General features: G+C 37.8%; 1 protein-coding gene across 4 annotated transcripts in view; it reads left to right on the top strand.

Moving 5' to 3' along the window:
- LOC106882875 (transmembrane protein 104) overlaps window positions 1–11,351 on the top strand; it is a 73,256-nt gene that overhangs the window by 26,209 nt on the left and 35,696 nt on the right. For all 4 annotated transcript variants that reach the window (XM_052972180.1, XM_052972172.1, XM_052972183.1 and 1 more), the window contains exon 2: window positions 8,729–8,850. In XM_052972180.1, the coding sequence (XP_052828140.1) occupies window positions 8,780–8,850 (71 nt within the window). In that variant the 5' untranslated portion in view covers window positions 8,729–8,779. The remainder of the gene's footprint in view (window positions 1–8,728; window positions 8,851–11,351) is intronic.

The following is an 11,351-nucleotide window of genomic DNA, read 5'->3' as shown; positions in this document are numbered from 1 at the left end:
ATGACCCCACACTGCAAAGATCACATCATAGAAGCTGAAGAGCTTGGTTGGGAAAAAAATTCCTCATCCACCTTATTCTCCTGACCTTGCTCCTCCAGACTACCATTTGTTTTGTAGTTTACAGAATCATTTGGGGGACATAACTTTTGCAAGCCAGGGGGAGGTCGAAACTAACATTTCAGAGTTCTTCCCTTTGAAAGCAAAAGAGTTTTACATTGATGGGATTAAAAAGCTTGTAAATTGATGGAAGGAAGTCATAGATACATTGATGATTAAATTTCAATTAATTATAACATTTGATCACTTGTTTTCTTTATTCAAAATTTGGACAGAACTTATGGGATGACCTGGTATTGGTAAAAGGTTCAACTGTTTTGGTTTGAAAATCTACTGTCAATGCAGCCTGTTAATAGGTTCCACTTGTCATTAACCGTTTAGCCTAGTAATGGTCATATAGCAGCTTACCACTCTCAACATAGCTCTTTGCCTGTCCGTTGATATCTGTAAGGTCTTTTCAATGACAGGGATTAAGTAGCAGAGAGTTGTTAAAGCAGTGCACCATAGTCTGGTTTGCAACAATTTGTTGGTGATTAGATTAGTTCTGTCACCCTCAGCTGACCAAAACAGATTTAGATCACCTTGTGTTGTTCAGTTCAGAGCCAAGCTGGAAGATCTTCAAGATTAGGGGTTCTATCTTAGAATGTAAACAGTTTGCTTTTTCTCTCATTTTATCAACTCAAATGTATCACAAAATTCTCTCATTCTCTTTCTTTAGCCAAACACATGCTCTTATTACACCATACCATATTTTCCCTTACTTTCTACCATTTAGGGAGCTTCTTGGGCTAATGAAGGAGCCTCTACTTGGTTATTCAAGTAGTTAGAAATAACTACCAAATTACCTCAAATCACATTCAATCATCTTAGAAAAAAGTTGACTTGGGTGGTATTGGGTTCCCTGCATACAGGAAAGTCATTGATCATAGGCCTGCTCAATCAGAGCTGACCATGGGCTAAACAACAATATCAACATCTTAAACTAACTTGACCTATTAGAAATGGCAACCAAATCTCCTTTACATCATATCCTACTGTCTCAAAAAAGGCCGCACTGGATAATATAATCTGAAAAGAAAAAACAGTGGGATAATATCTTTGATCATAGGGGTCTATATATCTTCCATGAAGAGAAATTTCCAAATCATCCTGAAATGAAGGCATCATAACAGTTTCTTCTTTGAACTTTCATCATTATTTCTTCATAATCATCATTTAATGTCCATGTTCAATGCTGGCATAAGTGGGGTTGGACTATGGCATGGATTGGTTTCTTCATCAATAATTGTTGTTTTTGCATTTATTTTGTTACAAGTTCAGTAGGGATGCTGTATATCTTGTCGCCTTTTGTCTTGGTCATGCATCTACATGTCCATGAGACCAATATTCTCAGTCTGTTCCATCTGCTTTATCCAAAATTTTACTATTCTGGTACATAGCATAGTTACCATATTTATGCTTAAATGTTTTGAAGTAGGCTCTGCCAAATAGAGCTAAGTTCCTGCTTAAATGAACCTGTGAATCATATTTGAATCTCAGTTATAGCTAGGTATTTCACTTGAATTACATCATTAATGTCCTTCATAAAGCAACTGAATGAATAAATAATAATTTTTTCTACTATAGGCTCAAGGCTTGAAACTTTAGGGGAGGGGATTAGTTGATTACATCAGTCCCAGTCATAACTGGTTCTTATTTTATTGACCCTGAACAGATGAAAGGCAAAGTTGACCTCAGCAGTATGTAAGGCTGAAAGAGATGCCACTAAGCATTTTGTCTAATGTACTGATGATTTTACTAGCTTGTTGCCTTAACCTTCTAGCATTCAGATTATTCTTTTAAATCTAATGCTTATTTATTTACATTATTTTGAATTACTCATGCATTATCTTGTGCAGATTTCAATGACGTGATTGTATGTTTTTAGAATGACATTATTAGGTAGGTGTTAGAGGCTGGATCTGGCCAATTTGAATATAAAACAGGAAGAATATTTGGGCCAGATATGGTCGGTTTAAGTGTTAAAGGGTTAGATAAATAGATAAATGATAATGATAAATAAATAGGTAGAAAAATGACTGTATGGTTATGAAGCTTGCTATGCAACCGTGTGGTTTTGGGTTCAGTTCCACTGTGCAGTACCTTGGTCAACCAAAGCCTTGTGAGTGAATTTAGTAAACAGAAACTGTGGAAGCCCATCATATAGCAAAGTTTATTCACAGCAGTGGGTTATGTACAATGTAAAATGCCTTGTGTAAGATTTCTGTAAAGAAGTTTTGTGTTATAGAGATGTCTATAGTGTGTTAGCAGTAAATGAATGCATGAAGATATGAGGTGTACTTTGTGTAAGGAGAAAGAGACTTGATAGAAATGTTTCTAGAAAACATGAGAGATAACAACATTGAGTTTGGTCAATCCTGCTAGCACACACAGATGAGAGACGCCAGTGCAAACGTGATAGAACCAAACTACAAGCCACTTAGAGAAACTAAGTAAAGGAACATGGCCACAGCCACATTATATATGTGACAAATGGACGTAGTAGAGGGAGCCTGTTTGAATGTAGTAGAGGGAGCCTGTTTGAACGTAGTAGAGGGAGCCTATTTGGACGTAGTAGAGGGAGCCTATTTGGACGTAGTAGAGGGAGCCTATTTGGATGTAGTAGAGGGTGCCTGTTTAGACCTAGTAGAGGGTGCCTGTTTGTTTGGCCAATCGCAGACCAAATGGAGCTGTAAACTTATAATGTCGTTTGAGCCTACTTGAAGTTAAAAATGTATGTGTTTAGTAATGCTAGTACAGTCATACTACAGTTCTGTCTCTCTCGATTAGTTTTCATCACGTCTCTCTAGATCACTTTTCTTCCTGTGTCTACTTCAGCCTTTCTCTTCCACTTTGATCACTTAGTTCCTTCCACTTGGATCACTTAGTTCCTTCCACTTGGATCACTTAGTTCCTTCCACTTGGATCACTTAGTTCCTTCCACTTGGATCACTTAGCATTGTCATCCAAATGTCATCTTCCATACACATCATGTCTGTACCAGCAATCATTTTTGTTTCACATGTGGTATTTATTTACTCTTAAGCCCAGTTTTTACTCTCAAGTCATTTGTGCTCTCTTCTTCTTCATCATCATCATCGTTTAACGTCTGCTTTCCATGCTGGTATGGGTTGGACGATTTGACTGAGGACTGGCGAACCAGATGGCTGCACCAGGCTCCAATCTGATCTGGCAGAGTTTCTACAGCTGGATGCCCTTCCTAACGCCAACCACTCCGAGAGTGTAGTGAGTGCTTTTACATGCCACTGGCACAAGAGCCAGTCAGGTGGTACTGGCAACTGCTACGCTCAAATGGTGTTTTTTACGTGCCACCTGCACAGGAGCCGGTCCAGTGGCACTAGCAATGACCTCGCTCAAATGTTTTTTCACGTGCCACTGGCACAGTTGCCAGTAAGGCAACGCTGGTAACGATCATGCTCAAATGGTGCTATTTACGTGCCACCAGCATGGAAGCCAGACAACTGCTCTGGCAATGATCACACTTGGACGGTGCTGTTAGCGCTCCACTGGCACAGGTGCCAGTCATCGAATTTGGTTCAACAGGTCTTTGCAAGCAGAGTTTAGTGTCCAATGAAGTAAGGTATGAATAAATGGGCTGGCTACACCCCTGGCAGAAGCCACGAATTATGGTCTCACTTGGCTTGCCAGGTCTTCTCACGCACAGCATATTTGTATTTTATATTTGGTATGAAGTTCTTATTCCCTTTCAAATATTGAGTTTGGCTGATGTTTTGGAATTCTAATACCATTACATACATCCAACAAAAAAAAAATTATGGTTAACAATTGAAAGATTTGAAATGAAGGCAATATTTTTAACAGGAAGTCCTTTATCATTGGAAAAGTTTTAGTATAATCAGGGAAACAGTGAGCCACATGTCTTAAAGAAATGACACCTGACTTGGTACAGTATTGGTACGGCTGCAGTTACTGTTGTTGTTGTTTAATCCCAGATCAGTTGTGACTGATAGTGGAGGTGCAATGGCCCAGTAGTTAGGGCAGCGGACTCGCGGTCATAGGATCATGGTTTCGATTCCCAGACCGGGTATTGTGAGTGTTTATTGAGCGTAAACACCTAAATCTCCACGAGGCTCCGGCAGGGGATGGTGGTAAACCCTGCTGTATTCTTCCACCACAACTTTCTCTCACTCTTACTTCCTGTTTCTGTTGTGCCTGTAATTCAAAGGGTCAGCCTTGTCACACTGTGTCACGCTGATTATCCCCGATAACTACGTTATGGGTACACGTATCTGTGGAGTGCTCAGCCACTTGCACATTAATTTCATGAGCAGGCTGTTCCGTTGATCGGATCAACTGGAACCCTCGACGTCTTAAGCGACGGAGTGCCAACAACAACAACAAGTTGTGACTGAGCAAATTTTAGGTGAGAAGCATTGCTATTGCAACCATTTCATCTTATTTTCAGACACTATCCAATTTATCTTTCCTTTATTAGGTTGGCTGGGTGTGATTTGAGGGCGATTTAACTGCTATTTCTTGCAGGTTGAGTGTTATATTATGTAGTTAAAGTTGCTGATGCATGAAGGCAGTATGATATGTTATCCCAGTATTGACAGAATAAACAAAGAATTATTAGACTAACCAGTGAAAATGTTTGAAAAATTTGAATTAAAGAAATTAAAGCTATTACCAGTAAAACTAATTGCTTGAGCAACTGCACTTGAGTTCAACTGTGAATATCATAAAGTGGAGAAACTGAATAATATTCAAATTTAGTGATTCTGTCCACAGACTGTATCATTTATTCTGACAGATCATGCTTAAACACTTGACATAGCTTTTAATAGAGTCTCAAGAAGCATTAGTGAGGATGAGATTCTTCCTGTCATGTTATCCATACAAACATGAAATCTAAAAATTTTCTTTCTTTTTCTTTTCTCTTTTCATTTTGGCAGATCTTTTCATTCTGTCTGGCAGATCCTGTTTCAAAACATTTAAGTAGAAGTATGCCAACTTTATATGTACCAGAATATGTGTAGTGGTGTATGAAGAAGGTGTTACGATTAATATTCACCCTAAAGTCATCACCATCAATTTTCAATATACTAAACCTTATTTCAACAAATTTCATTTGTTTTCCTTTTTTTTCTTCTTTAGTTAGAGAGATTATTGTTTAAAAGTTAGCAATGCAATAGAAATGGTAATTGAAGATTAAAACAGACTAGATTGTAGGCAATAATGTTGCTGACCTCATTTCGTTATTTTAGAGTTGGCTGGTTATTAGGAAACACATCAAGCTTTAAAAATTATGATGACCTATCCTAGGATGATGAAAAAACGAATTGGAAATGTAAAATAATGACTTGTTGTTGTTATGTAGTATCATGTCAGCTTTTTAATTAGATCTGTGTGCACCCCAAAAATCTCTTGTCCTATATATGCCTCTGCCTGGCTAATGGCTATGTGCACAGGCAATCTTACATGATGAAGTTTAACCCTTTCGATACCAACTCACCTGAAACTGCCTCTGGCTCTGTACTACAAATATCCTGTTTTCAAAAGTTCTGAATTAAAATCTTCCACCAAACATTAGTCATAGTTTATGTTTCTAACACTAGCTTAAATTATAACTAAGTTATTTTACTAAATTCTTTGTTCTATTTAGAATTAATTGAAAGAACCACCGAGCATCTCAGTAGAAATATAGTAATATGTTTGATATTCTTGGCATGTTCACTCTCCATTATTCATTGGTAGGTTCTGATACCAGCCATAGTAGAGTTTAGCAGGGTATCCTCAGTATAACAGAGCAGTTGTTGTTCTTGGGCTAATAAAGCTATTAATGCTGCTGCTATTTTTGTGTACATGTTATTTTTATTATTATATTTGAATGTTGTTGTAATGTCCGTTTAAGGATGATTGTGCATGTGGTGACACTGACTGCAATCATTGAAGTCTGCTGCAGAAACAAATTCTGTCTCCTCATATATCCAGCTTATCTTTCATATTCAGTAATTTTATTTCAATGTGTATGTGGTTTGTTGGCGCTGTTTTCTACTTTTTAAACTGATGGTGCTCCAAGATGTGTGTGTGTATTATATAAAGATATGTATGTATGTGTGTGTGTGTGTGTGTGTGTGTGTGTATATATATATATATATATATATATATATATGGCACCTTGGGCAAGTGTCTTCTACTATAGCCTCGGGCCAACCAAATCCTTGTGATTGAATTTGGAAGATGGAAACTGAAAGAACCCCATCATATATATATAAATATATATATATATATATATATATATTTGTAAAGTTAAGGAAGCTATTAACTTTGCAAATAAATGCAGGAAATTTTGATACAATATAAAGGACATAATGGAAATTAGTATGCACAATTCAAATTTTGCAACACCACTACATCACATATGAAAAATGACATCGCTTAGATGGCAGCCATTTTTGGCTTTGCACGCCCGTCCTCTTTCCAAAACTTGCACCATAACACTCTCAAGAATTTCAGACCCCACTTCTCTGATTTCTCTATTGATGTTTTCCATCAGTTGCACCAGGGTATCTGGTTTGTTGATGTAAACCCTCTCTTCTACGTATCCCCACAAAAAAAAAAAAAAAAAAAAAAAAATCTGGGCTAGTCAAGTTTGGGAAATGTGAAGGCCATTCAAAGTAGACCTCACACATCATTCCAGCAAAGTGGGGCAGCTGCTCATGCCACAAGAGGAACAATGCAGTTGCTATGGCAGTGCTTTGGAGAGAGAATAATCTCCTGCTATGGCAATGTCAACTGGCCTTCATGTTCCCTAGACCTGACTAGTCCGGATATTTTCTTGTAGGGATACCTGGAAGAGAGGGTTTACATCAACAAACTGGAAACCCTGGTGTGACTGAATGGGAACATCAATATAGAAATCAGAGAAATGGGGTCTGAAATTCTTGAGGATGTTATAGTGGAAGTTTTGGAAAGAGCATGGGCGTGTGAAGCCGAAAATGGCTGCCATTTAAGTGATGTCATTTTTCATATGTGATGTAGTAGTTTTTCAAAATTTGAATTGTGCATATTAATTTTCATTATATCCTTTATTTTCTATCAAAATTCCATGCATTTATTTGTAAAGTTAAGGAAGTTATTAAAAATTGAAACCCATCAGTGACTTTTGGGACACCCTGTATATCATCATCATCATCATTTAACGTCTGCTTTCCATGCTAACATGGGTTGGACTATTTGACTGAGGACTGGGCAAGCCAGACGGCTGCACTAGGCTCCAATCTGATCTGGCAGAGTTTCTACAGCTGGATTCCCTTCCTAACGCCAACCACTCCGAGAGTGTAGTGGGTGCATTTACGTGCCACTGGCATGAGGGCCAGTAAGGCGGTACTAGTAACAGCCACACTCAAATGGTGTTTTTTATGTGCCACCTGCACAGGAGCTAGTCCAGCAGCACTGGCAACAACTTCGCTCGAATGTTTTTTTCACGTGCCACCAGCACAAGTGCCAGTAAGGCGACGCTGGTAATGATCACACTTGGACGGTGCTGTTAGCACCCCACTGGCATGGGTGCCAGTCATTGAATTTGGTTCGATTTCGATTTCACTTGCCCCAACAGGTCTTCGCAAGCAGAGTTTAGTGTCCAATGAAGGAAAGGTTGGCATGGGTGCCAGTCATCGAATTTGGTTCAATTTCGATTTCACTTGCCTCAACAGGTCTTTACAAGCAGAGTTTAGTGTCCAATGAAGGAAAGGTACACATAAGTGGGTTGCTGTACCCCTGGCAAAGGCCACGGGTTATGGTCTCACTTGGCTTGCCAGGTGTTCTCACGCACAGCATATTTCCAAAGGTCTTGGTCACTAGTCATTGCCTCGGTGAGGCCTAATGCTTCACCACCTCATCCCAGGTCTACCTGGGTCTACCTCTTCCACAAGTTCCCTCAACCGCTAGGGTGTGGCACTTTTTCGCACAGCTATCCTCATCCATTCTCGCCACATGACCATACCAGCGCAATTGTCTTTCTCACACACCACAACTGATGCTTCTTAGGTCCAACTTTTCTCTCAAGGTACTTACACTCTGTTGAGTGTATGCACACTGACATTACACATCCATCGGAGCATACTGGCTTCATTTCTTGCGAGCTTACACATGTCCTCTGTGGTCATGGTCCATGTTTCACTTGCCATGTAGCATGGCTGTTCGTACACATGCGTCATACACTCTGCCTTTTACTGGGTAGAGTCTGGTGCAATCCTCTGGCTTGCCAACTCCTTTCAAACCATGCAACCTATGTCAGTATGGTGAATGGAAGTTAATGATGATGATGATATATATCTACAGAGTGTATTGGGTGTCCTTTATGTGTCACCAGCATGGGTGCTTTTTTTTTTTGTGTCACCAGCACAAATGCCTTTTACGTGTCACCGGCACTGGTCAACACAGTTTCACTTAGCTTGGCATGTCTTCTCAAGCACAGTAAATTGCCAGAAGTCTCAGTCACTTGTCATTGCCCCTGTGAGACTCAACAACTGAAGATCTTATTTCATTCGAAATCAGTAATAATTTAGTTGATATCTTTTTTTTTTAAATTTAATTTTATTTCACTCTTTATAATCATCTGATTTTGTCCATTTATAAATTTCAGTTGGGACTAATATACGTTTTTAACCTGATTGTTGGTACTGGAGCTCTTGCAATGCCTAAGTCTTTCCACAGTGCTGGTTGGCTGCTGAGTATCATCTTCCTTGTTATACTAGCATTCATTAGGTGAGTAGAATGAATGATCCTTCTTTTTATATTTTGAAATATATTTTCTGTGAAATTAATATTCTAAGTGTATATCTTACAGTTTAAATGTTTACTGGCATGAAATTTAACATTAGTGAATAAAAAAAAATTGCACAAAGATTTTGTATAAATTACCCATGTAAAGGAGAAAGAGGGTGTAGAATGATAATGGACCTTTAGTCAGTGCCAGTTTTTAGATTTGGAGTTGAAAGATTCTATAGTTAAGAGTGTGTTAGGAAACAATCACTCACAAACGTTCCACTACAATAAGTTACTTTGTGATAAATCCTGTAGGTAGAGTGTTTCACCAGGAGATTCTTGTAACATTTTGTGTCATAAACTTTTCTAATATTATGATTAGAAACAATTTTGTGCCATCATCAGAAATCAGTATTAAGAGCACTATAGGCAACATGCTGGAAGAGATGAAAGAGCACTGGATGAAGTTATCTTTCAAAATTTCATCTGGTCTCTCTGTGTCAGAATTCAGATTCAACCAGTGTGAATTTTCTCTTTCATACCTAACATGTTCTACACTGAAACTATTATCTCTTCCATGTAATGTTACTGCCTTAATAAAATTAACCAAGTCCATGCTGTAAAGTTTTTTGGTTATAGAAAGGACATCCAGTCATAAAAAAGAAAAACATGCCCAAAACCTGACAATTTACAGAGTAGAAAAAAAAGAATGAGCTGATTTTTATCTCTCTTCCTGTGTGTGTGTCAGATGACAAAAACTACACCATGTGGTGAGACACTGAGACTTGCCCAGCATAGAAAACAGTTTCAAAGTGATGACTTATTCATATCTAAGATAGAAATCAAAATCAAGAGTAGCAAATATTTCACACCGAAATTGGGTGTTGTTAAACTATAAACTTAAACTACATCTAAAGAACGCGTTTTTAAAATATTCTGGCAAAAAGCGGAAAGAAATTTAACAAGATCCCAAAGAAACTTTTATTTATGTTGTTACACTAAAAGAGATAAACATAAAATGCAAATTAATAATAATTATTAATTAGAATTTTTTGGAAGCTGGTTATATATTTACCGATTATATATATATTTTTTCTATAAGCTCTGTTGTAAGACACAGTCCTGTCTGTGTGGCAAGAACTTTGTTTCTTAGCTATGTTTCTGGATTTAGCACCAGTGTGTGACACCAATATCTCCTACCATAGCCGTGTGTGTGTATGTGGCTGTGTGTTTGTGCTTGTCCAAAATCTGAATAGGTGCCATTACAAAGGGATTTTCTCTATCGAACACACCACAAGAAGTTTTATCTTACCTCCCCCATCTTTCTCCCACTATACACGTTTGTGTATGTATACAATCCCCCACAAAATAAAAATACATATACATACAATCATACACATAAATACAAAGACCTCAACCAAACCACTGTCAAAAATAATTGCACTTTTAACCTTTAACCATTCTAGCCAAAATACTGAGTACTGAATTCTTTTACACGTTACACATTCATTTGGGCCTTTTGCTTTTATCATTTTTTGATATTTTTTGCTTTCTTTAATACATGCATACATACAAAATACACTTTATTGAAATAATAAAGTTTCCCCAAAATTAAACACACACTCACATATATATATATATATATATATATATATATATATGGGAGAATATACAAAAAATAACAACAGACGAGGACAGGTGGTGTAAATAACAAAAGTATATATTAGTATGACGCTCGGGAATACAGAAAGTCTTTGACGTTTCGAGCTACGCTCTTCAACAGAAAGAATACGGAGACAAGGAGAAAAACACGGAGAAAAAAAATTGAATAGTGTTCAGTCAACGGTCAATCATAATATATACGCACATATACACTATAATGCCTTCTTGTGTTAGACAGCACTCCCACTCACCCTCCAGGTTTGGAGGATGACTTAGTTGAAGAGTTTGATTTTATTCAGGTCAAATACCTGCCATCTAACACAACTCCTCTGATACAACCAATGGACCAACAGGTCATTGCAAGCTCTAAGAAACTTTACACAAAAGCCCTGTTTCGAAAGTGTTTTCAAGTCACTAATGACACTCAGTTAATTCTCAGAGAATTTTGGAAAAATCATTTCAGTATCCTAAATTGTGTTAATCTTATTGATAACTAGCAGAAATACCCGGCTTTGCCCGGGTTAAAGAGAATAATGAAATCTAAAAACGCCGTCTAGACTACGCAACCCTCAACTGTTAGTAGCTATGATACCATATTTCTACATTAATAACTCTCCAATCCATGCCAGCATGGAACATAGACATTAAGTGGAATGCCAGTCTCTCATCTAGGAGGGCCTTGAAATCAATGTTACCAACTGGGGACTATGTGTGTCGTAGTGATAATAAAAAGACCCAAAGGAGGTCTGCAACGAAATAATTTTACTCAACACTTTGCAAGTGAATCAGTGGAGGCAAAGATGCGTCTCATTTACTTGACAATTTATGCACCACATTGC

This window comes from Octopus bimaculoides, chromosome 1, assembly GCF_001194135.2.
Source record: "Octopus bimaculoides isolate UCB-OBI-ISO-001 chromosome 1, ASM119413v2, whole genome shotgun sequence".
Lineage (NCBI taxonomy): Eukaryota > Metazoa > Mollusca > Cephalopoda > Octopoda > Octopodidae > Octopus > Octopus bimaculoides.
This window is presented reverse-complemented; position numbering and strand designations above follow the sequence as displayed.